Consider the following 26,602-nt stretch of genomic DNA (forward strand, 5'->3'; position numbering starts at 1 on the left):
GAAGTGGAGCCGGAAACCGCTTTCTTCGCAAAAGAATTGGACTCTTTTCGGATTGTTTCAGGTATTTCAGTTACGAATTAGACTTTCTATAACTAATACTGCTTTGTAGTTTCATTTTAATTCTTTGTGTCATTTGCAAGAGTTGTGACGGCAAAACGTCGTGTGCGATAATGAGCTTAGCTAGTTACTTCTAATTCATTTAAAATGTTATTAGCTATTAGCATTAGCTAACATGTTAGCTACCTAACGAGAAATAACGTAATGTTTTTGTTTTGTTTTTTTGCCAAGCGACCTAAACATGACAAGTGTGTGTGGTGTTGTCGTACGACTGCATTATGCCAAGTATGACAGTGAATAAGACAGAACGTTAAACATTTAATTGAACCTTCCCCATATTTATAGCTTTTAAATGGTGCTAAGATAAAAACTGTTATCTCTAAACAAGCATTTCCAGGTGCCAGGTCAGATATTGCCTGAAGCTGCATACAGTGTGTCTGAGAAATGCAAAAATCATATATATAAATAGGTAGATATATAGATATATCTATATATCTATATATCTACCTATTTATAGGTAGTAGAGCACTACATAATAATATTGCCTAGTGTGGAGCATGATGTGTCCAACATACTGTAATAGGATTATATGCCCAGTCTAATCATCCAGGAGTAAGAGAAAACTAATAGTCACTGTTGTTATTGCCAGCTTTTACAATAACAGCGCATTGCTATCATAACGCCCCCCCCTTTTACCTTGAACAAACTCTTAAGATTTCCCCCCACGCTCTGCATTCAGCTTGATGTTCATCCGAAAAATGGCAGAAGTTCAAGATAAAATTGAGGGTTGCAAAAAAATCAAAAGACCAGCTCGAGAGAAAGGAAACCCTTCCACCATACCTAAGAAGCACATTTGTCTCAGAAGCAAACAGTCAGCGCAACGGATAGGGCTCGAGTGAACATTGGTTTGGCATTTGCAAGGTGGCGTGCACTGAAAGCGGCAAAAGGATTGAAATCTGATGAAGGCGTGGCCCTGTGTCTTCTAGATGTGTGAGTTGATCACCAACAATGTTGCCATTGCATTTCTTGCTTGTCCTGCGTCTACATGTCCTGGTTATTATTTTGTTACAAGCTGGGGCAATAACCGGGTCTAAGGGAGTGGAGATGGAGTGACATGGGACATTGGTTTCAGAGTTTCAATATCGGTCTGGGAACGTTTAGCTTGGCATTTTTAGTTGCATGTAAAAAAAAAAAAAAAAAAAAATAGGTTGTTCAGGCAGAAGTACGTTAAAATTTACTATTATCATCTTTGCCTTGTGGCTGAACCTGATCATTCTTGTCTTCTCTACAGTTTCCTTTTTTCGTGGTATTTGATCTAATGTATATTTTTTTTTTATTTAGTAAAATATCTTTCTTATGTTTCTGCAAATGGTCTATTAATGCTATTAATTAACAGTTTTTTTTATTTTTAGCAGTTTGCTTTATCTGGTAGAGCTTGTTCATTTGTATGCTGTTATATGTGATGTCTGCTGTGCTGCTGCTTTTTCCAACAAGCTTTATCCTAAATGGACAGTGATTTATAGATTTTGTGTGTGTGTGTGTGTTTTGTGTATATGATAGTGGTGTACTCTACAACAACTATAAAACAGTATAAAAATATATGTAGTAGTTGTTTTGCTGTTGTAGTAGTTTTTCTTTTACGTACCAAATATTTGTAAAAATGAGCTACAGAAAATGGATAAGTTTATACGTTTTTTGTAGATAAAAAGTTTCACGTGTTGAATCAGTATTTTCTTGGGATGAAACTTTACAAAGTTTCATCCTGCTTTGTTAAATGTGAAATATTTCCAAGTTCAAGTACGTTTTATTCTTTTCTCATTTAAAACCTAAAAAAAAAAACTTTTTTTTTTTTTTTTTTTTTTTTTTAATAATTATGCTGTATGTATAAAGGATGAAGAGGCTACCCTCCAGCCCTGCTTCCTCTGGAGCCGGTGAGCAAAAGATAGGATTCTCCCAGTCTGAAGTAAGACCCAACACAGTGCAGTAGAAAATATATGTACTTTCTCTGTGCATATTACATGTGTTTGTGTCCACAGGTGCAGAAATTAATCAAGGAGGAGATTCACAGTGCAATAAAAAGCAATGAAACCAAGCTACAGGGATTAATAGAAAGTGTTCAGCAGCTGGCTTGTGGAGTTGACTGTGATCGCTCCATCCATAAACTGGAGGTTGGTGGAAATAGCACTACACATTTTTACCTCCTTTTGTACTGTAATTGATACAGGTGACAACAAGACTTTGCTTTCCTGTAGTTTTAACAGTTTGAATAAGAAAATGAATATTATGTGTCCAATACATTTACATTTTAAGAGGCTGCCTTTCACTCCACTTGTCTTTTGCTCTTTCATATTTAGTTTTTTTTTTTTCAGAATTCACTTTACTTTACCACCTTTTATCTTTTCCTGTCTACTACCTTTCTGAATTGATGGTTGTTGGAGAAAACCATTTGACATCTGTCTTTTTAAAACAAATTCAGATTAATTAATAATTAATTCAAACTAAATCTACTTACATTGCACACTGATGGGTACATCCTAAATCTACAGCATCTAACTTGTTTCTAATATTTTTTTTGCTGGAATATGTGACCATGATGTTGGTAAACGACTGAATGGAGAAAGGACAGGGAGGAGCAGAGTGGTTTAACCTCAGGTCTCACGTTAGCACAAAGTTGATTTTATTTAATTTTAATGGCGACAAAAGATCTAAACGTGAATGCATCAGGTGCATATTTTAGAAAATGTTAACCCCTTTTTATTTTAACAGGATATTCTTCTTTCTCTCAGGCTCGAATTAACATGGTGACTAAGAAAGCAGAAGCGGCTCTTGCCTACTTGACAAGGACACAGAAAAAGGTTTGAAACAGACAAACAGGAATGCATGTGAAAGGTGTATAGAATAACACGCATGTAAAATGTAAAAGCCATTTAGCATATATGCTGTAATGTGTTTTTTTTCTCTTTGTTTTGTTATTTTTTATTCTTTCTGTTCGACTAATAAACTTAAACACGTGTGATAAATTCTAAAATATGGTAATAAATACCCTTAATATATGATGACTTTGTAACAGACAGTCAAACGAACATGAACATGATTGTGCCGTGTGTTGCCTTCCAGACTCCACTGCCGTCTCTCGTTAACGTGCACGTCATCGGGTACGTTGAACCAGGTTGAGGAATCTTTGTGGAAATTATGGAAGCAAGCTTTTGATGAGAAATTTTGCTTTGAATTTTCTGATTTATTGACTTTTGACGCAAATTGATTTCTCCAGGGAAGACTCAGGGGATGACCTTGTGAATACCACACCACAGAGTAAGAGCCCAATACGTATGTGTGTACTAGGGAATATTTCCATTTGTTAGTTCCAAGAGTATTTATTATTTAATGTTATGTTCTTCAGACAAAAAGAGCATGAATAGCATGGACAAGGATGGCGAGCTCTTACAAATGATGGTAAATATGCCGGAATTGAATCTTTAGTTTTCTTAGTTTTTAAAAAATCAAAGTAACTAATAAGCTTCTTCCACTTGCAAATATATATATATACACACACACACACACACGTCTTCAAATAAATATCTCACTTCAGCCCAAAATATCTTCATATACATCCTGGTTTACTTATCTTGATATAAGTAAACTACAAACGCTAAACTCTGAGGTTTAAGTTGATCGGTTCTTTCTATGCAGGAAACTACAAAAAAGGCACTAAAGAGGATGCGTGCAGATAATGAAGGTAAGATGACTTCATACAAATACATTTTTGAGTAGCTCAAGTTTAGCTCAACTACTTAATCTGTCTTATAATTAAAATATTTGTTCTTTTGTACTGTAAACATAAGCTCTTATGACCCAAATGTAATATGAGTAAGAGCTAAATGAAGGTGTAACGTGCTCTGTCATACTCCTGTCCCTTCTTCTCACTACTTGCCATTGCTCATCATTGTTGTTAAGCTTTGACAGCTGCCATAGCAGATTTAAGTGACGAATCACCTCCTCCAGTTCTTACTCCTTATGGATCTCCTAATTGTAAGGTAGGGCACTTTATTCTATAAGTAATATCAATTATGTATGTCGTCCTACTCAAGCAAGAAAAACTAAACTTCTAGTTTCCATATAAATTTACTCTCGTCGTTCACTATTTAGCACTGGGCCTTTATTTACTCGGCTTTTTGTTTCCGTACTTTGTGCTGTGTAATTCAGGGACTTGCCTGTTTTATAAAGAAGGAGCCAAAAGATGAGCAGGAAAAAGAAAACGACACAAAAGAGTTGAAACAATTTGAAGAGCCAAAGACTAAGAGGATGAAAGTGGAACATATTTCTTCAGACAGGAGCCAAACTCCCAAGCACCCTGGCCCAGCGCAGCAGGTGATTACACCCAGTCACACCAGCAAACACGGTAGCTAATTACTTGACTGTTTGCTGCTCACATTACCTCCATTCTTCTCCTCTTCTAACCCTAAGGAAAAGCTCTCGTATCCTCCTCTTCCCTCTACCACTTTCCCCTCCCCCCTGAAAATGGAAGCGACCTCATACAACCTTCCCCAGAGACCAGAAGTGCATCTGGCACTCATAAGGGAACCTCCTGGACTTTCTGTGCTCTGGAAAGTGGAGAAGGAAGACCCTTGTGCGCCACCGATGGATAGTTACACGTGAGAAGCAGCCAGTGCTTTTTTTTTTGTTTGTTTTGTTTTGTTTCCATTAGTGTCTGACGTGCTGATGGGAATTCACGTGCTACTTTTGAGACAAGCAGCTGATCTCAAACAGTTTCACTGTTGACAGATTCACACATCCTCCTCATTATTACTGTATTGCCCATGTCACCTTCTGACCACTAGATGGAAGCAGAGTTCACTTCACTCCATCTCTCTTTGCCTTTAGTTGCTCATATGTATTTTCTTTTTTTTCTCTGTCTCTCCCTGTTGTAGTGTCTACATGACTACGGAAAAGGTTAAAGGTAGTGGCGTCTTTCCAGACTGGAAAATCATTGGTGAGGTGAAGGCCATTACGCTACCCATGTGCGTGATGATCACCAAGTACAAGCTTGGACACAAGCTGTGTGTTGCTGTGGTAGGCAAAGACACATTTGGCCGTTACGGGCCATACAGTAAAGTTGTATCTGCAGCTATACCTGACTAGCTGTGAGGGTGAGATTGCGTTAAAGGAGCAATTCCACAGGCAGCTACTTCAAGTGGGACTCTTCACTTTTCCTGTGTTTGTACTTTCTCAGTGTTAAGTTATACTTACAAAAGTGCCTAAAAGTTGTCTAACATGTTGGAAACATATTAGGGGGATAGAATTTTTCTTATTTTTGGTTGATTTGGTGCAGTGCCATGGATAATTTTGAACTAAATAAAAGACAACTGAACTTTACACAAACAGGACTTGTACTGTTTTGGTGTCATCTTCCATTAATTTCAGTTCCAAAAGAACAATTTTCTTGTTTGTTTGCCTGTAAAGATTTTGTAAATATGTTTCTAGAGAAGACCCACCCACATATGTCTCTTTACTTGATAGCACATATGTTGACAACTAATTCCACAACTGAATTTCTAACCCTCTCACTTGCATTGACCCTCAAAAAGCTCTTTATATGTGTGTGGACCAGACAAAATGTGCTCACAGCACCAAAATGTCATCAAACTGTTGTTATCAAAACCATATTTGTCCGTACAAGGAGTAAATCACGTGCTCACACACACATTCAGTCAAAAGATAAAAGTCAAAAAGGTTCATGTAAAAGTGGCTGGTTAAACCATAAATAAACCGTTCAAAGTGAGTCACTGACTTTTAATAATGTGTGAAAGAATGTTGACATTTGTCATGAGCTAAGTTATTTTTTTGTACACAATCATGTTTTTCCATTATTGTAATATGTAAACATTTTAGACAAAATTAGCTTGAATCATGTAGTGTATACTATAATATAATTACATTTGTTGTAAATATAAAAACTACTGCCAGTCATTGCTATTGACTGACATCAACAACCTGATGTGTATTGACTTCGTAGTGATGCTGGTGTGTATACTATATCATACTTCTATGTATCTGACTAGAAGCTGCTGATTAAGGGAGATGCCTCTTTGTGCTGGGTTTGTCTTTACTCCAGCTGGGGCTGAGAAGTTTTTTTTCTCATGCATCATAGCCTTTTCTCTAGGATGCAATCCTCATCACAGACTTGACTTTTTTTTACACCACTTCTACTAAATATTTCCTGGAAGTGTGTCAGATGTGACAAGCTGTCTTTAACCTGAGTTTTGGTCGTATTTAAACAAGAGGTCAGAATAACATGCTTCTGTCATGCAAATCTGCAAATTTGTTTTAATAAGCAGTAGTGCAGTCGTGCTGCTTCTTCTTGTCCCAGATGTTAGGAGCTTGACCTTAATTCCACATTGCTGCACTCAGCTGCCTCACTCTCTTCCTCTGCAGTATGCAGTGCCTTTACCACTTAGTCAAATGAGTGTCAATTGAGGAATTTTGTGATTCGTACGCCCGACTCTAACTGAGGGGGTCGGTTTACATAGGTAGGAGTCGGTGTGAAGGAGAATATATGAAGCAGATATCAGCAATTAACCTAATGCTAGTTGGTAATACATTTTTACAGCCACAGTGGAGGAGCAGTCTAATGTTTTAACAGCGGCAGACTCAGGCTGTCTGACAGTCAACGCCAAATAATATAAGTGACAGCTAGATGCATTCTAGATGATATTGCATTGTCTAAATTTTTTCTGGTTCTCCTGTTTCAACTACTGTGGGGGAACCTTCTCTCATTTGCTCTACTTCGCAAGGGGACTTTATGTCCTTTTCTCCAGTGCGAGAACAGCTTCGCTCTAATGCAGAGGTGAATTAACGGGCACCTCTGTAGTATTTGTTTGTCCCTTTGGGCAAATAATTACTACATATTTGCATACACTTAAAAGGTGTTGTGATGGATAACTGCAAACAATGATCCTTTTTTAAAATATTTCTATTGTTTTGTGTTTCAATATATGATAAGTATTTTAATACTGGGTGCATTCTTGAAGTCAGTGTGCTTATAAGTTATGGTTTTAGCTGATGTTACTGAATATAACTTAACACATAAAAGAGGGAAGAAACTAGAACCAGCTTTTAAATGCAGGTCAGGTCTTCTGTTTGACTGAGATCAAGCTTGGCAAATGCAGTGGAGAAAACCTAGAGATTTCATGGTTGGCCAGCTTCCCAGCTTGATCCCTCGGAGCTGCACAGTAACGGGACCACTAGAACAATCTGACTCTACCCAGGTCTGGTAGGATTGTGCCAATCTTGTGGATGGTACATACCCGAACTTAGAATGTATACAAAGTGTGCAGCCTGACTAACTAAAACCCTACGTGGACCAATCCAGAACTATCCAAATCAAATTTGACTCTTGAACCAAGTCTATTTAAACCCTGGGCCTGAATTACAAAGCTAGACCTTAAAGATGTGGTTGGCGGCTGTTGGCAGGTTTTGATATGATCCTTAAGTTAATCTGAGCAGGGGAGGAAAAAAAAAAAACAATAAAATGACACAACTCATTAACTAAGAGCTGTGTGGCACAACCCAAAAGGATTTTATTTTTATTTTTATTACCTTTTGCAAATTAGTTCATAAGTTTATAGTTGCCTGAATTTAGTTTTGTTGTCCTGTGGTGGTTATTATAGTATTGTTACCCAGGAATTAGTTGCATTTGTTATATATTTATTGTCTCTGCCGATATATTTCCTGTCGTGCAGGCCACAATATGTAGTTACTTTTGCATGTAAAATGCATGCACATTCTGCACAGTGTGTAACCATTTAACTTTAATGAAACAAGGCTCGCTTTTGCGTTTGCACTGTTAGTCAGAGTTAGTTTGATATCATGCTGCGTATGAATGAGTGGGAGTGCAACCGGGGGCCATTGGCCACACTGAATGTCTGCTCCTGCCATCAGCAATTGTGTGTGTGTGTGTGTGTGTGTGTGTGTCTCCCTTCGACCAGTGGGACCCAGTAGATAAGCTCTGTAGAGTGATGGGCCTCCCAAGACCACTCTAAACACACCCATACAGACACACACACAGTGGCCTAATTAGAACTGACGGCAAAGAGCTTATGAAGAGGACAAGGACGGGGAGAGGCGGAGCAGAGAGACTGGGGTCTGTACGTTTAAACAGCACTTCAAATGTACAACTTCTCAACGGCTTTCTGTGAAAAAGAATGATCGCCAAACTTCGTCTTCTGCTCTATGCTGAGTAGTTTCACTTTCCCTCTACAAATGATTATTTGATTTGCTTCTGATATTATGAAAATGACAAAAACAACTTACACTAGTAATATTGTGTTATGCCGTAGCTGTGACATGATGTGGACTCGATTATTCTGCACTCTTTATAGAGTAATGGAGTTTAGCTGTTATTGTCTGATATGCTTGCTGGGCCTTTATGTTGTCTAGCACTAACTTACTGTGAAAATTACCACAAAGAAAGAAAGAAAAATGTACCGTAAAATACAACTCTGTTTTGTGAACTTTGGCCAAAATATTACCAAAGACTCTACCAATGTTAATAATTAGCCGATGATAAAGAAAAAAACAGATATCTGATTTTAATGTATAGTCTTATGCCCAAAGTGAATGGAATTAGAAGGAAGTCATATTGCCCTCTGGCAAAAGTGTGATTGAGGGAAAAAAACTGTGCAGTGTATCTTATTTTTTATTTATTTTTTTTTTGTGTAAGGAAAAGCAGACAGAGCGCAGACAGAACACAGTTACAGGAAGCAAGCTTGTAGTGGGTGGAGTCCACCCACTACAAGCTTGCTTCCTGTGAAGTTTAACTGTTGGCTTTCTCAGTAATTTTCGTCCATACATCCACAGGATTTAAACATGCAACTTAGTTGTAGTTACTGCTGCAGCTTATCAGAGGCGCTCAGGCACAAAGGTATGAGGAAATGGCTAACGACAGTTAAGGCAACAGTGTTGTAAACAGCACAGTTGTTCTGAGGAAAACCATGTTTATAATGGAGCACGGTATTGGCTGACACTTAAATACTTTCCAACTGGCAGATTCCTTGAGCGGACACTGAACAAAGAACATCATGGGGAGCCAATGTTCTGCACTAAGGAGGAGTAAAACAGAAGAAAAGGACCAAAAGGAAGATGATATTTCCACTGCAATGAGAAGTAAACAAAACTCTCCTCTCCTCCAAAGGCAACCATCTCTAGGGGGGCATTGTGAGGAGGAGGAGGAGGAGGCGGCTTTAAGGAGGAAAGAAGAACAAACCTCAGATGAAATGGGCTGTAGTGAGAACAGCAGCTCTCTTTTACATGAGAACACTGCTGTTAAAGTTTACACTCCAAGGTAAGTTTTTTTTTTTAAACAAGTACAAACCACAATACCAGAAAACTTGGTAGATGTGTCCTTCATAGATGTGCAATGTCCCCCGCCATCACAGGCGCTGGCTTTTGAGCTGCACAGAAACTCAGACGGTCCTTTTTAAGAACACGGCAGCCACGATTTCCAAAATAAATGTTTACACTTTGTATTAACATTTTCAAGATTCAAGATTCAAAGTGTTCATTGACAGAAAGCACGTTTCCTTGCACAATGAAATTCTTACTTTGCCATCCACACTAAATGTCATACAGTAAAGTAAAACAAAAATAGCAAGAAAAATAGAAAAAAAAATATAAATTAAAAAATAAGAGCAAAAAATAAATAAATAAGAGCAATAAGGCAATAAAAATTGAGGTAGTGCAGTTCTGAAAAAATGAAAGTGTTATGTTCATGGTTGCAAACTCCTGTCAGCTGTTTAGGAGTCTGATGGCAGAGGGGAAGAAAGAGTTCTTCAGTCTCGAGGTTTTGTATTTCACACTTCTGTACCTCCGTCCTGAGGGTAGAAGTGTGAATAGTCCGTGCTGGGGGTGAGAGGGGTCTTTGAGGATGGAAGCAGCTCTCCTGTGGACTGTGGTAGATGCAGGCGTTTGCGGTCCATGGCAGTAATGCTGCCGTACCACACAGTGATGCAGTTGGTCAGGACACTCTCGATGACGCAGCTGTAGAAGTTGCTGAGGATCTTAGGCGACACGCCAAACTTCCTCAGCCTCCTAAGAAAATACAGCTGCTGTTGGGCCTTCTTGACCAGCTGCGTGACGTGATGTGTCCAAGTGAGGTCCTCACTGACGTGGACACCCAGGTATTTAAAGCTGCTCACCCTCTCCACTTCAAGCTCCCAGATGAACAGTGGCTGATGCGTTCTCCTCTCCTTTCTCATGTCCACTATCATCTCCTTCGTCTTGTCCGTGTTGAGGGCGAGGTTGTTGTCTCCACACCATGACACCAGACTGGCCACCTCCCTCCTGTAGGCTGCCTCGTCACCGCCAGCAATGCGTCCACTGTGGTGTCGTCCGCGAACTTCAGGATGATGTTGTCCTCGTGGGAGGCGACACAGTCGTAGGTGAACAGGGTGTAGAGGATGGGGCTGAGTACACAACCCTGTGGAGTGCCAATGTTTGTGATGATGCTGGCTGAAGTCCTGTTACCAATCCTGACAGATTGAGGCCTGCCAGTCAGGAAGTATAGGAGCCAGTCACAGAGGGTGGGGTGTAGACCAAGTGTGGACAGTTTGTGGGTGAGTTTGTGGGGGATGACCATGTTGAAGGCGGAGCTGTAGTCTATGAAGAGTATCCTTAGGTATGAGTCCTTATTTTCCAGAAGAGAGAGGGAGTAGTGGATGGCAGCAGCAATGGCATCCGAGGTGGACCTGTTGGGCCGGTAGGCCTACTGCAGGGGGTCGATAGTGTCTGGTATGCTGCTGTGAATGTGGGCCAGCACCACTCTCTTGAAACACTTCATAATGATTGGAGTGAGTGCCACTGGCCTGTAGTCATTCAGGCAGGTGGGTGGGCTCTTCTTAGGCAGGGGGACCATGGTCGTCCCATCGTCCCCCTGCACAAAGGAACGGTGCACTGGCTGGGGGAGAGGTTTGAAGATGGAGGTGAGAACATCAGCCAGCTTGTTGACACATGCTCTGAGGGCCCACCCAGGAGAGGGGGGTTGAGTGGTCCAGGTATGTGTGAGCCCCCTCTCTGCAGTGTAGCTGGGGGCCTGATGCAATGCAAGAGAGCGAGCACGCAGCATGTGATGTACCTAACTGTTTATCCAGGGCTTCTGGTTTGGAAACTTCCTGATTTGTATGGTGGGCACGGTGTTATCGACACAAGTGCTGATGTACCCAGTCACATACTCAGCATAATCTTGTACGCTGACGGAAGAGTCCTCCAGAGCGGCTGCAGCTTTCAACACATCCCAGTCCGTCAGAGCAAAACAGTCCGAAAAACAGTTGATATGTGTCTTTGTACCATCAGAAATAGGTTCAGAAAATAACTTATGGAAATGGGGTTTGTACATGAATTTTAAATTAAGATAAATATGAATACATGTAGAAATACTAAATGTTATTAGAATTGATAACTTGGTTTTGTCATTTGTCAGTCCTTGCCCGTCCGAAAGCCAGGGTTCTCCTTCAGCCAGCGAAGAGAAGAAAGGTGAGTTTAAATTAACATTTTGACAACAAACACTACAGTATATTTCTATTGGTACTCATAAAATGCCAACCATAAGTAAAAGGAGGTACATACCTTACAGGTAATTCATGCTGTCATCTGCTTGTCATTAAGTACACATGCCCAGTATGATGCTTCTAATGACACGCACTTCATGTGTTGAATTCTTTTAAAGAAGCTGACTGGGTGGACAAGAACAGAGCTGACCTCATTCAGAAGGTGGTTTTAGTGCCGTCAATAGCAGATCAGATGCTCAAACGGGGCATATTACACCAAGAAATGTATGCCAACATCTGTGCTGCTGGGACCAGTATGGAGCAGATGAGGGAGCTCTACAGGTTCCTCACATCTACCAAAGCCAAATCTGCCTTCTTCAGAATCCTCCAGGAAATTGAGCCATCGACAAATGAAAGTATGCGGGTTCTTTGAGGAGTAGGCATCATCGCTGCAATTTTTGCACAGTATCCACATATTGTTTCTCGTGAAATATCTTCCATTATGTTTTGAATTCATTGTTTTTTTGTTTTTTTTTGTGTGACTTTTTTTCCCCCAGCAGAAGAGGTCATTAGAGATGCTATGAAAAAGTACAAAGAAGATCTCAGGAAGAGGTTTGGATACGAGTCTGAAGGCAATAATGAAGGTCGTAACAATTCCAAATCATTGGACAAAATTTACACAGAGCTTCACATTATCCTGGGAGAGGGTAAAAATGTCAATACAGAACACGAGATCTGGGAGATTCAAGATAAGATGAGGTGCGAAACTGCAGAGGGCACAAAAATCAACTGTAATGACATTTTTAAAAGTACATCAAAAGAGAACGCTGTCAGAACTGTAATGACAAAAGGAATTGCTGGGATCGGAAAAACCGTTTCCGTAAAGAAGTTTATTCTCGACTGGGCAGATAGGAGAGCCAATCAGGACCTGGACTTCATATTTGTGCTACCATTCAGGGAGCTCAATCTGGTCATAGACGATCAGTTCAGCCTTGAGTCCCTGGTGAAAGAGTTTCATCCAGAGCTTAAAAACCTTTCTGTTGCAAGAATATTTTCTGATTGCAAAGTTTTGTTTATTTTCGATGGTCTCGACGAGAGCCAACTGGTTCTGGATTTCAAAAGAACCAAAAGAATAACGGATCCTGCTAAGGAATCATCCGTCGACGCTCTGGTGACCAACCTCATCCGGGAGCATCTTCTTACTGGTGCACTTGTCTGGATAACCTCAAGACCCGGAGCAGTTCACCGTATCCCCCATAATTATGTATACCAATGGACTGAGGTCAGAGGATTTAATGAACTGCAGAAAATAGAGTACTTCAAGAGGCGGTTTGAGGACAAGGCAGTTGCTGAAAGAACTATTAACCACGTTTTGTCGTCTCAGAGCTTGTACATCATGTGTCACATACCCATCTTCTGTTGGATCGCAGCAAAAGTTCTGGAGCATTTACTGCCAAACAGTCAAGATAAAAACTCAAAGATCCCCACAACACTCACGGAGATGTACACACACTTCCTTTTTATACAAATGCAGCGAGCTGAAAAGTACGACGGTACGAGTGAGTCAGATACAGAGGAAATCTTCAAGTTAAATGAAGAATTTATTTTCAAGTTGGGCAGGATGGCATTTGAACACCTGAAAGAAAGCAAAATCATATTCACTGGCGGTGATCTGAAAAACTATGGCATTGACCTAAAGAAAGCTGGAGTTTACTGCGGGCTGTGCACAGAGATATTGAAAGAGGAGAGCGTGTTTAACAGGAGGAAACTCTACTGCTTTGTGCATCTGACAGTTCAGGAGTATTTTGCTGCTCTCTTTGTGTACCGCAGTTTTGCAAGTAAGAAAATCGATTCTCCGAGCCTCAAGGATTTCTTGCTAAAAGGGTCCGGGGAAGAATTGGAGGCCATATTGGATGCAGATCCGCTTGATCTACCTGTGGATGAGCTAATTGAAATATCAATAGCTAATTCAACTCCGAGAAAGACAGGAGAACTGGACATGTTTCTCAGGTTCCTTATTGGCATGTCTTTAAAATCAACCCAAGAGCTACTTCGAGGCCTGATTGAGCAGAAAGAACAACACTCTGTAGTTGTCGAGGAAATAAGGAAAACTCTGCTACACATAGATTTAGGGGACTGCTCACCTGAAAGATGTCTGAACCTTGTTCACTGCCTGATCGAGCTGAAGGACAGCTCTCTGCATGATACGGTGCAGCAGTTTCTGACGACAAGTCACGGCCCAGAAACGCAGCTCTCCCCTGTTCAGTGCTCAGCTTTGGCCGACGCCATCCTAATGTCAAATACGCCTCTAGACGAATTCAACCTGATGAAATACAGACCAACGGAAAAGGGAATTTTTAGGCTCATCCCAGCTGTGAGAAACTGCAGGATAGCAAGGTGAGTTGGTTCCTCAGGCACACGTCGGTCACTCCTTTAACGGTGTACATTCAACACAAAGCACAACACAGTGTTCATGAACATTATCTGATTTCGGCTTATTAACTTATTTAATTGTTGTAGAATCTCAGGGGTCTGGCTTAATTCTTGGCTTTGCGAAGCGATCTCCTCAGCTCTTCGAATGCCAAACTCTGTGCTGACTGAGCTGCACCTGACAAACAATATGTTTTGTTCAAAGGGAACAGAGATCTTGATTGATGGACTGAATAAATCTCAGTGTAAGCTACAGGCACTCAGGTTAGTTTGCTTTGTTATTCCTTATTTCCTTTTCATTTCTTTCTAGTTAGGCCTTTGTTTTAGCAGTAAAATTCATAAAACCTTTTGAATTAGTTTTCACCTGTTGCTCGCTTGCTGAATGAAGAACTTCTAAACATGAGTTGTACAATTTTTAATTTTGTAACAACATTTTGTAAATGTTGAAACAAATCTAAAAAAAACAATCAATTATGTACTTTGAAAGTGAAATAGGATCGACAGCCTTACCTGTGAGATACGTAGGGATGGCAGTGTTGCTAACCTGTTTTTTGTCCTCTGTGTTTGCAGTCTTGCAGGCAAAGGAATTGCACAAGACGAGTGTGAAAAGTTGGCAGCAGTTGTCAAATCAGTCATTTCAAACCTAAGAGAACTGGAGCTGAGTGGGAATGTCGTGAATCACTCATTACGCTCTGTGTTGTCTGTTGGACTGTACCAAGCTGAACTGAAGAAGCTCAGGTCAGTCTCTGTCATGATGTTCCTATAAACTGGATAATTAAAAAAAGGGTTTCATATTACATACATACATACATACTGTATACTGTATATTGTCCCCAAAGGGATATTGTTTTTGTACCAGCAGATTATTGCAAAGACAATACGAAAAAAACATCCAGCATAGAAAAAGTTCGTATTGTTACCATTAGAGCTATTTTACCATAAGCATTACCTATGCAATGTTTTATAGCCCAAGTTGACAGTAAACTGATAGTGTAATTATTTTAATAAATTTCAAACTTATACATGTTTGTGTAATTTCTACTCAAAGACTGAACAGAAATCACAGCATTGCACAAATCTGTGAGGAGTTGGTGACAGGACTCACATCTGACCTATGTAACCTGCGCGAACTAGACCTGAGTTACACCAACTTTGACAACTCAAAGATGGACATTCTCTCTACTGGGCTGATGAGCAAAACTTGTAAACTAGAGGTATTAAGGTAAAAGACTAAGACATTGTACTGCATTGAAAAATTCTAACAAGTCTCCATCGCAGCTGAAATTTTATTCAAAATAAAAAAAAGATTTGGTTGTTAGAAAATATTCTTCAGCTGGATGCAAAAGTGTGCACTGATATTTAGTGTGTGTTTGATATCAAAATCTTCAATTATTGTGTATGTTATATAAGATTTGTATTGCTACGGTATCTTTCAGTCTCAGTCACAACTTACTCACTGAGAAAGGTTGTGAGACACTGGCCTCAGTGCTTCGCTCCAAATCTTCCCACCTGAAAGAGCTGGACCTCAGCTACAATGACCTGCACGACTCAGGAGTGATTGCACTCTGCAATGCACTGATGGAGCCACTCTGCGGTCTGAAATCACTAAGGTCAGTGAAACAAATCCTTCTAAACACTTTTAAGAAGGTGGTTATTCAAAGTCAGGTGGCTGTTTCTTTAAACCCTTTAGTTTTGACTACCCCTTTGAATAAAAGTAGAGTTTGAAGATGTGTGTTGTTTCTCAGCTACTTGTCTTCTACACGTGATCAGATGCTGCAGTACACAGGTGCATCTCAAACAATTCAAATGGCTAAAATATCACATGTGTTATTTTTTGTAGGCTTTCGTTCTGTAAAGTGACGGGAGGTGCGTGCACCTCTCTGGCCTCAGCACTAAGGTTGGATCACTGCAGCCTCAGGGAGCTTGACCTGAGTTTTAATCACCTCACAGATAAAGGAGTTAAGCTGCTGACTGAAATACAAAAGGATCCATCGTGCAGTCTGGAGAAACTCAAGTAAGTCCAATAGGCTGAGTAACAAACATGACTATGATATTATTCTGATATTGGTTTTACCTTATTCATTTGCTTTAATGTGTGTGTGTGTGTGTGTGTGTGTGTGATGTTTTGTTTTTGCCTGCTCTCTGACTCTTTCCCATTAGTGTTGAGCAAAATGAAGACTGTTGGCTTGACTTTAATCTCCTCAGAAAGTGTAAGGACTTATACCATTTTTTTATTATCGTAATTATATCCTAAAGTTATTTTAACGTGCACATTTGATGCTAGTAATATAAGTCAGAATAGAATATCTTGCTGAACAGCAGTATCAGACCTGGCATAGAACTGATGACATCAAATATTTTTATAGTTATAGTATATCATGGTTTAAACAGTTAAAACAGTTGCTGCTACAGGGGGGAAAAAAACGAAACAGCCTTGTTTTTGGTTTGATGAGAGAACATTTTCACATTATCTGCAGAATTTTGGGTCAAGAATCAGTGAATATAATTGTTAAATGATTGTTTCTTCTGGTTTGGTTTGCAGATGCCTGTGATCTGACACTGGACCCCAACACAGCCGGTGTCACTGTGATTCTGTGTGAAGAGAAGAAAAAGGCGACATACGTTGACGAGAAGCAGCCATATCCTGATCATCCAGACAGATTTGACGCCTCTCAGGTGCTGTGTGAACAAGGTCTGACAGGTCGGCATTACTGGGAGGTTGAGTGTCTTTATGCTGACGTTGGAGTGGCATACAAACGTATAGAGAAGCGGGGAGACTGTTCAAGTGACTTTTCCCTGGGAAAAAATGAAAACTCCTGGTGCTGGGAGATGGACGGATGCTTTTGCCATAACAATTTACAGGTGAACCTTTTGGACATTTCAACAAAAAGAAGTACCATAGGAGTCTATCTAGATTGGCCGGCAGGCATTTTGTCCTTTTTTGAGGTATTTCCTGATACATTAGCCCTTCTGTACACCGTTCGCACAACTTTCACTGAACCACTGCATCCTGGTTTTAGTCTTTACGAGGGATCAATTTGCCTCCGTAAAACAAAGTAGCCAAAAGCCATTATACGTCCCACCTCTCAAAACTCTCAAGATTGGTGGTTTAAAGCTGTTTTTTTTTTTTTTTTTTTTTAATTCCGTCCTAATTATAAATTGCCAAATTTTGACCAAAATAATCTCAAGGAACTTTCCATATTACTGTAAGAATTAGAAGACAGAATGAGAGAGAGAATCCAACAAATCTGCCTAAAGCAGGCGCTAAGATGACAGAGGAGAGGGAGAATCTCCCTTTACTGCAAGGAACCAGTAACAGAACCAGGCTCAGAGTGGTCGGCCTCATGGAGCAGTTTGGGTGAGTGGAAGGTGGAGCGGGAGGAGCAACAAAGAATAAATACAAAATAAATATAAGAACCTACCGTAAGTGCAGTGTAAAAAGTTTGCAAAGCTAAGCAGCTAATTTGTTTTGGGTAAAGTACAATATATACAGTAATGAAGTTGCATCATCAGGCATGTTAATCTTTACCTCTGGCTTACTGGCACTACTCTCCTCTCTCTTATCACGATGTTCCAAGTTTTGCCTTAACTTGTGTAAATATCCTCCTTGTCCTCCTCCAACATGCTTCTCATCCGGTGAGCGTTGGCTATCATCTTAATCTGGGTTCGAAATCAAAACTTCTGCAGTAATGCGTTGTTTTTCTCGCCTTCAAAGTCACCGCAGTACAGTGCATTAGTGTTGTTCCCGTCGCTCTGGTTGTCAGCACTGCCCCCGTCTGAAAAGCAGCTCTACAAACCTTTGCGGTGCACACGTATGTAGGTCATATATAACTACATTTCCCATTATGTGCCCCCCTTCTGTAACCTTCTGTGTTTGCCTTTTACAGATATACATGCAAATGGTACATCTGGTCGAAACGGGTTAAAGCAAACTGTCTGATTTTGATGTACCATGTTTGCTTCTGTCAATGTGAGTGTTTTATTTATTTATTTATTTTTTTACTGGTGAGACACAGGAAATGGATGTCGCCAACACGCCCACTCACTCCTGGTGACACTCATGGTGAATCATCCAGAGTGTTACCTCCTCTATTCACAAATGAGCTCAGGTGGAGATAGTCCAGACTTTGCACTGGGGAGCTGGCTGGGTAAAGTCCTGGTAATGTCAGGGCCAGCAGCCGTGGGCGTTTGCATTCACACATACACCCACCCCCAGAGAAAGTCTGGAAAATGATGGGGGCTTATGACACCTGCTGAAATGGTGAACAGTATTTTATGCAACAAAACCGGATGATAACTGATTGTACCTGCCCTAATGCCTTTAAGTGCTCCTTGCCTTTATCTGCTGGACCAAAACCACCATAACTGCACATAGATCAGCAATAAATACACACATACAGTTTGAAATTCTTCTTCTTCATAGTACAGGAAGTCAACCAGAATTTGGCGAAGGGGTTGTGAAGCCCAAAGGAGGACCACCAATACTGTAATGCCTAACAGGGAACAGTCCCAAAAACACATTTAACTACATGCAGCATTACAAAGAAAAAAAAAAAAAAGGCTGTGAAGAACAAATCTTTTGCCCTACGACCAAAAAAGAAAAAATTGCTTTTTTTAACAAATGACAACTGTTTATGTCCTCCTATTCCTACTTAAAAACCAAGCCTGTACCTCTCAACACAACAAAACCAGCCAAAGGTCATTAACAACATTACCATTGCATGTGCAGGTTGTCTTCTTTGCCTGCATGGACGTCTTATAAATGAGTTGAATGGCATTCATTTACATGTTCTACCCACACTAGATCCAAAAGAAGCAAGTTCAACCATGTGCTACTAATGCATCAACCTCTTTTTTAAATTTTTTTTATGTGAACACCTCCATGAAGGGGTTGGGAGCATGTCAGTGAGAGAAACCCCGTGAATGTTGAATTCCCAAAAAGTTAAAGGTGAAATAAACTCATCAAAGTCTTCGGGAGGTGTGAATGTTCTTCTGAACGACCATTAATGGGGAGTTTGTCAGCCAAACAGAAGAAACTCGAGAAGCTACTGCTCCTGTCCATAACATCGCAGCTTAGTTTTTTCCATTTAGATTTTTGTATGACCGAAACAAGGCGCAACATGTTTCTGAGTGAGATGCAGACTGTGTAACTTTGTTACCCCTGCCGGACTGGTTTTTCCTGTCTCTGTGCTAATCTAAGACCAAAGATTATCTAGCTTTCACTTCTTATTTACCAGTTTCTACGTTATGGTGCAAATAATCTTCTAATGTGGACATTTATTGGCTTTCATGCAAAGTTTCTTCAGCTATAAGTACAGCTAAATAGTTGTCAGCCTTTCCAGTTCAGCCAAGAAGCCATTACCGAGACCTTTTGTTCTCAGTGAAAATGCAGGCTTGAAGTAAAGACATTTTCAGAGGTTTCAAACAACTTTTGGTGGATTTAAGTTGTAAAAGTTTTACATTTCTGTTTGAGAAGTGTGTGCAATATCATTTTGATGATCATTTCGTCTGGCAGCATGCAGCCATGTGACCAAGATTTTGACCTAAAAAGTAGGAGTCGTGTTTTTCGATTCTTTCCGGTTTCCTTTTTTTTTTCCCCCTTATTGTCAATCATCATAGAAGCTTCACACTTTTGCGAACACAGAGGCATCAACCTAGATATGACATTTCACTGCCCTTACACATTTCTTGGCGACAGGAAGATGCTAGAACACAGACTGATCTCACATGGCCCTGCTGCGCCTCACACGTTGCATCACTGCCAGTGCATTCCTACGATGCAACACTAGAGGGGGATGCATGACAGGATATAGTAAAACACCGGGCCAGCTGATGCCAGTCTAATGTGTGTGTGTACTATGTGTTCTCACACAGTAGGGATCAAAACCTACACAATGTAAATCATATTTATGTGATAAATTATACACACTTTTCTTTTGTAGTACTTTAGAACATCCTCTCTCTCTCTCTCTCGCTCACACACACACAAAACGCACACAAAAAGAAACCCTGAAGAAATGCACCGAGCTAAAACCCCTTTCAGAAAAGACAGGACCAAATCCTTCATGCATGACTCACCTTTTGTTTGAGACTATTTGTGCATATTATTAATTCATATTCTCATTTCGTCTTGCCCATATGTTGTGAAGGTCAGGGCATATCAGTAGTTTTAGAAGCTTGAAAACTTGGATCATCGAAATTATTACCGTTCTCTAAAGATCACGCACGTTTTAATTCTTCGGTCTTGGCAGCTGTAAGACGACATTCAGAAATGAGATTGAATGTGTGCTTGTTGACTTTAATAGTAGCACAGCAACTGTGAGAACTACTATTATTAGATTCTCCACAGTAGCATTTCCACACAGGCAGTTAGAAACATTCAGAAGTTGTGCTGCTCTCTGCATTTTCTTTTACTAAGTCATGGAGATATTATCCTCTTAAAATTGCTAGTCGGTCCAGGGAGGGTGAAAAAGAACAAGCAGCGGTATCCTTGTATGATAATGTTAAAGACTAACACTGGGGGAATCAGGAAATGCACTGAATTCCTTGACCCAAAAATATAAACAAAGAAAGTGGAGCACAGACTTTTGTGAATGTTTGCTATTGCTCCTTTCTGTCCTCTGCTTTTTGTGTTTGCTTTGTGAATGGCTGCATTGGACGTCTTATTCCCATTGCAGTGCTAATGAGGAAAACGGTAGCCGTGTAATCCTGGTAGGTGACAGTAAAGTTGAAAACATTTTCTGATGTCAGATGTCAGAGTTGGACTAACTCACTGAACGACCCCAGTATGTTCGTCTGCAGACACTGTGACCAGGTTGGTTAACTGGGTTGAGCACAATCATCTCCAGCTCAACATCAGTAAAACAAAAGAACTGGTGGTGGACTTCAGGAAGTCTGGGACTCCTGTCAATCCTCTCTCCATACGGGGAGAGGAGGTGGAAGAAGTTTCAGAGCACAAATACCTGGGTGTCCACCTGGACAAAGAAATGGACTGATCGCTTCATGCAGCATCAATACATTTTCTAAGGAGACTAACAGTCCTTCAACATCTGCAGCACCATGCTGTGGATGTTTTCTGAGTCCGTGGCAGCCAGCTGCACCTTCTATGCTGTGCTTTGCTGGGGCAGCAAACCGGTTAGGAGGGCTGGTTCTGTCCTGGGGGAGGAGCTGGACCCTCTGCGTGTCTTGTCCAAACTCCTGTCAATCTTGGACAATCCCTCCCATCCACTCTACAGCATGCTGGCTGCACAGAGGAGACTAATCACAGTCAAGTCAGTCAAGTGCACGGGAGACGCTCTCTCCCAGTGGCCATTAAGCAGTTCAACTCACCCCCCACCTGTAAAAAAGACGAGGACTGAAGGGTCAAAATGGACAAACACTATTGTTGTTATTTCATTTATGTTTCCTCCTCTAGCTGGGTTTTTCTTACTTATTGATCAGTAGTTTGTACTTGTACTAGTACGAGTACTACTTACCGGTTTGGTGGAAGTTTTTTCCTTTCTCTCTACTTTTCACGTGGGGAGCAGGTGTAACAAGGCAACACAATTTCTATAATATAATATAATATTATATAATATATATATATATATAAATATATATATATATTATATAATATTATATTATATTATAGAAATTGTGTTGCCTTGTTAAATATATATAAATAAAATATACTGACAAAACTGCAATTAAAAATATGAGTACTGTAGTATAAGCCAGCATAATTCATAATGTTTGTAGTGATCCAGATCAGTTGGCTCTTCATGTGGATGTATATCACTTAAATGAATCCATAAAATTATACATACCCTTTCAATACCCAGAATAATAGTAATTTTACACAAGGTAAATTTCCTGCAGCTCTCGCTTGAACATGACTTTCCAAGACTTGGTGTTGTGGCTTCCAGGCGAGAGGAGGGCAGGTAGCCAGAGCTTGACGCACCACTGGTGGTGGAGGAACAGTAGCAGCAGCTGGAGATGAAAGCTTATGATCCTCTGCTGAGGCGTCAGAGGAGATGATCCTTCATCATAGAGATTTAAGACGGAGCAGGCATTGCTCAGATTTGGCCCGACTGACTTTACAACTAGGCAGAACTTGGCCTCATTGGTGTTTGGATCAAAGACCCACGTTGTGACCCACATTCTTTTATTCTTTTCCACACACTTCAGTGTCTAAAAATTGTTAAACAGCGTCTGGACCAGACTTGACTGGTTATGTTATCATCAGCATTAATTTCAATACTGTTTAAAAAAACATTTACTTAGTGGAGTAATTGTATTTTTGTACATTTACATGCACACTAATAACTTCAACTTGAGTGAAAATTTTGTGGAAAATGTTTTACTTGAGTAGTGAGTTGCATTGTTCTATCATCTCTGTGTTTGCAGTTAGAGCAATTCTGCAGTCTGATTCTTTTTGTTTGTGTGTGTGGCTGCTAGCAAAATATGTTATAAATAGCAGTCAGATCATTAAATGTTATGGAGAAAGGTACAGACACACATATTCTTGCTGTTATTGTTGTTCTTCTATTGCAGAATCATAAAAAACACCAAATTCCTTTCTATTGTAACCATTGAAGATTCTACCATCTTGTTTGAAGAAACTTTATTGTCATTGCACGAACGCGTCCAGTGGCTACGAGCTGAAGGTCGACGTGATGCAGCTGGACTGACCAACATGTTGTGATTAAAAATGAGAGTTTGAGTTTGCATATCAGGCTGCCTGGCACAATGGCTTAGCCCAGGTTGTCTGACTTAACAGAGACTGGTGGTTCTTTGAAGATAGAAGAGGTCATGTTTCGCTATAGTTTAAAGGAATGTCTGGAGTTCGGTGAGATGATCAATAGCACTCTCACGTCTGCCTTTGAACGTAAAGTGACAACCAGCAGCCCGGAAGCTTAGCACAGGGACTGGAAGGGAAACAGCTACTCTCCCTTTCTCCCTGCACGCAAACTAACCGCCGTTTTCACATTTCAGGTTTTGGAAAAATAAGCTGTGCAACTGCTGGAAGTGGCTTCAATCTCAGCTTATTTTAAAACAGTTAATGGTCGTCACTTATAAAGCACTTTACACTGCTTCTCATTCACCCATTCACACTCACAGATGGGGGAGCTGCTATGCAATTGGCCAACGCTCACTGGGAGCCACTACGTTGGGGGTTCAGGGTCTTGCTCAAGGACGCTTCGACATGTGACCGGAGAAGCCGGGGATCGAGCCAACAAGTGTGGGATTGATGGGCGACCGCTTTATCTCCTGCTCCACAGTCACATGGTTGACATTGTTCGTTTAGTCCGTAGTCAGACCTGGTTTTTGAGGGTCTTGATGGCCCGACGACCTGCAGGCAGCTAAATTACCAGCTCATCAATTCCTCATTGAAAGTTATCTCATTTTCTTTCAAACTTTCTTATTGTGTGTGTGTTTCTCATCCTTCTGTTAGGTTCAGTGGGGTTGTGTACATGTGAGTGTGTACAGAGTGTCAGAGCGAGTAATTTGGAGCGACACACTGACCGCTGACAACACCGAACATAATTAACTGCACACATCTAAAACCCTAAATTACATGGCTCATTTCAACTTTCACCTGAACCTGTACAGCTTCTCTCTCATTCACACACGCTCTCACACACGTATGTTAACGTGTACACACGCTTTGATGTCTCTTCACAAAGAAATGTCCTTCACATCTTTTTGAGCCGTACTATTTTGAATTTATTTAAACATATTTTGCCTACACACATTTTCTATTATCATACATCATTTAACTGCAGAAGCCACGGTCAGCTAATTTTCTTTTCATCCACCTTCATTTAGCCCGCAGGCGGATGTAATTATTAAAATGCGTTGCTCGTTTGAGAATAAGAATTGTGTGTTCTGCAACACATTGAAATAGTGAACGGAGATTGTGCACATGACCAATGTGCTCTGTGAATGCATATTCGTGTGTGTGTGTGTGTGTGTGTGTGTGCAGCAGAAAACGAGATTTCGCTGGTTAAGAGTCTGTAAAAAAATAAATAATACAAAATAGTCATTTTTTTTTGGTATTTGTGGCCCATTAACCACATGAGCCACTAATACACTGAGCTCTGCCTATCAGGAAATCAGAGGGGAAGAAGTCCCACAATTTTGGTATTAAGTGCTGATGAGGTTAATGTATTGGAAAGCACATACTGTACAGTTGATGGCAAAACCTTCTGTCACTTTCTGGATTTAATGAAGGTGCTTTAGCTCACTTTGAGTAACACGCCCCAACAGGGAACCAACGCTGTAAAAATGTCTTTTGTGTTCTGCTGTTTTGACATTGTACGTGTGTCCTGTAGTTCCCGTATTTCTATGCTCATCCATATTCATGCCCTCCTTGCATCTCCGTTTGCCGCTCACTAGTGACGGGCTCCCAACCACAGCAATGTCCCACACTTATGTATCTTCTCGTCAGCACTGAGTCGGTCTCGGTCAGATTTGAGATTTTGGAATGGCTGACGCCGTGAGAAGATGTCCCATCCACCTCTGTTTCAGAGGACGTTTAAACAAAAAACAAAAAAACACTCTTTTCTTGCACAGCAACTGTTGGCTCCTTGCAGAATTGGTAGAGGGTATCTCACACATGAAACCGGCCGTCCTGGCTGACACTGCTTATAGTACCACTAAGTGTAGCTCTCTAGTTAAGCTCTAAGATGTTATTTAGCTCTGCCCGAACAGTGTTTGGTATTGTCTGTGCATCACCTTTTTACAGTCAGGAGAGGAGAAGTCCACCCCCCCAACATCCTATCGAAAGGGTCTATTTTCCCTTCCTTTGAAGGCAACTGGTATTCTGCCAGAGGTAGCCCTTCAGCTAGCAGGTTCATCATGGCTGCTCACTGAAGGACCCTCTTGCTCCTCACCGGCGGTCGTGCTGGTTCCATTTGCTTCTTCTGCAGTTCGCCGCAGCCAAACGTCATTCTCAAGGCCTCAATAAGCGCCGCTTGGTCCAGTGCTTTCGCATTACATGCTGACACTTCAGGTTTGTGTTTGTGTCCTCGATCGACACACTTTTGGTTCCATAAAAGCTCGGTGTGTGTTATTTCTGCATCTTTTTTTTAGCTCTTCAGACGCAACAGGAAATCATTTGGTGGACAAGCACAGAGACCAGCAGCCACCTACGAAGATGACTTGGTTAAGAATGTTAATGCAGTATCCTTGTTTGACAAGATATTGCATTAATATTTCAAAAAAGCCAGCACACCATTAAATGGAAAAGCCAATTTCTTCAGGTGCTCTGAGCAAACAGACACGGACATAGAAATCAAAAAAGGGAGCTGAGTTTTTTTGACAGATAATACACAGTGCTGAGTCCAATGATTGAATTGTGTAGTTTTGCTAAGAAACATCTGTGACCCAGCGATCAGCGTTTGTACCAGTTTATAGCATGTGAAAGGAAGACGAAAGGCGAAACGTCTCCTGTCTTTCACCCTTTAAAATGTGGAATGTCTAATCACTTCCCCTACAGAGGAAAGTGCCGGATTATAGCAATACAATGACATTGTACTTCTCTCACATTTTGTCTACTCTACCACACAGAAAGTGTGTGTGTGTGTGTGTGTGTGTGTGCGCCTACACTGTGCTAGATGTATGCTCATAGAGTTTTGATGTTTCCTTTCTCTGCTCCATGAATATTTGATTCAGCTCACCATCTCCTGAATGTTCCATCCAAATGAAAGCTAAAATAACAGCATCAACAACAGCTGCAAAAGCAGCAACAGCAGCAGCTGTTATGGGAACATGCAGCCGGTCACCTATAGCCTGACATGGGTGATGTGTGTGTGTGTGTGTGTGTGTTAGGTAATGCCACTGCTTTTCCCCTTCACTTGCTTTCTCAACCACGAGGAATAGGAAAAAAAGAAAAAAGAGGTGAAACTTTGAGGGACAATTTCAGAATAGTTGTTTAGGAGATGTATCTATTTTTGGATAAATGTGACCTAAAAACCGGATCTAATTTACACACAAGTCACAAAACTAAATAAAGAAAAGGAACTCAACAAATTAAACCCAAAATACACTTATTAATTACTTCATTGTGTGCAAATGTTGTCAGTAGCTTCTGTCATGGCCTTTTACATTAAATTAATGTCTCTGATAGCTGTTCGTCAGCCGTGGCTGTCAGCTTGGAGAGAAATAGTCCTTTCCTCGTTACACAATCGACATCACTCCAGGGATGATGATTGGGGTCCTTGTATGAACTACCTCCTTCAGATCCCTACGCACGGTTTCTGAAGGATCAACGTCAACACTTTGACTCTTTTGTTCCAAAACCATTTCTCCTGCTTTAATCATTTGATTAATTTGATTAAGGATTAATCTTCTGTTGAGCGTCGTTCACTGACGTCCAGGGACGATTACACCACGGCTCACCGCCTGGTAAAGGTTTTGCAGTACAGCTGAAGAGTTTTGCAGTGCAGCTTTACAACCAGTGACCCCGTGGTCTATGGATGACTGCCTCACTGGCTGAGCTAAGCTACAGCTGCCCCTTTTTAATTATGAATGAACCAACAGTGGAGGAAATCAACACTGGTTTGTCAGCAATTACCTGTAAGACAACGCCACAC

General features: G+C 40.7%; 2 protein-coding genes across 7 annotated transcripts; both read left to right on the forward strand.

Annotated features, from left to right (window-relative positions):
- The first annotated feature begins 902 nt into the window (after positions 1–902).
- On the forward strand, positions 903–5,943 carry atf7ip2 (activating transcription factor 7 interacting protein 2). The gene is made up of 12 exons (XM_067477241.1): positions 903–1,047; positions 1,948–2,020; positions 2,094–2,225; positions 2,844–2,912; positions 3,175–3,212; positions 3,329–3,369; positions 3,458–3,510; positions 3,748–3,793; positions 4,012–4,091; positions 4,261–4,425; positions 4,522–4,709; positions 4,986–5,943. Exons 2-12 carry the CDS (start codon positions 1,949–1,951, stop codon positions 5,194–5,196), a joined length of 1,095 nt encoding a protein of 364 aa, XP_067333342.1. The 5' UTR covers positions 903–1,047; position 1,948; the 3' UTR covers positions 5,197–5,943.
- A 2,113-nt stretch (positions 5,944–8,056) lies between these two features.
- On the forward strand, positions 8,057–22,523 carry LOC137099846 (NLR family CARD domain-containing protein 3-like). Of its 6 annotated transcripts, none has more exons than XM_067477171.1 (12): positions 8,057–8,197; positions 9,103–9,397; positions 11,531–11,583; positions 11,777–12,013; positions 12,155–13,994; positions 14,118–14,291; positions 14,598–14,765; positions 15,076–15,249; positions 15,464–15,637; positions 15,868–16,041; positions 16,188–16,237; positions 16,570–22,523. In XM_067477171.1, exons 2-12 carry the CDS (start codon positions 9,135–9,137, stop codon positions 17,085–17,087), a joined length of 3,825 nt encoding a protein of 1,274 aa, XP_067333272.1. In that variant the 5' UTR covers positions 8,057–8,197; positions 9,103–9,134; the 3' UTR covers positions 17,088–22,523. The 6 variants fall into 6 exon arrangements, with proteins under 6 accessions (XP_067333272.1, XP_067333270.1, XP_067333269.1 ...); XM_067477169.1 differs by lacking the exon at positions 8,057–8,197 and adding an exon at positions 8,204–8,977; XM_067477172.1 differs by lacking the exon at positions 8,057–8,197 and adding an exon at positions 8,273–8,293.
- The last annotated feature ends 4,079 nt before the right edge of the window (positions 22,524–26,602 follow it).

Source organism: Channa argus, chromosome 15, assembly GCF_033026475.1.
Source record: "Channa argus isolate prfri chromosome 15, Channa argus male v1.0, whole genome shotgun sequence".
NCBI classification, from domain to species: Eukaryota; Metazoa; Chordata; class Actinopteri; order Anabantiformes; family Channidae; genus Channa; species Channa argus.

Coding starts and splice junctions, on each gene's coding strand:
- atf7ip2 (XM_067477241.1), top strand. CDS start 1,949: ATGAAGAGGCTACCCTCCAGCCCTGCTTCCTCTGGAGCCGGTGAGCAA. Junction 2,021..2,093: donor TAGGATTCTCCCAGTCTGAA/GTAAGACCCAAC, acceptor TTGTGTCCACAG/GTGCAGAAATTAATCAAGGA. Junction 4,710..4,985: donor CCACCGATGGATAGTTACAC/GTGAGAAGCAGC, acceptor TCCCTGTTGTAG/TGTCTACATGACTACGGAAA.
- LOC137099846 (XM_067477171.1), top strand. CDS start 9,135: ATGGGGAGCCAATGTTCTGCACTAAGGAGGAGTAAAACAGAAGAAAAG. Junction 13,995..14,117: donor AGAAACTGCAGGATAGCAAG/GTGAGTTGGTTC, acceptor TAATTGTTGTAG/AATCTCAGGGGTCTGGCTTA. Junction 14,292..14,597: donor TGTAAGCTACAGGCACTCAG/GTTAGTTTGCTT, acceptor CTGTGTTTGCAG/TCTTGCAGGCAAAGGAATTG.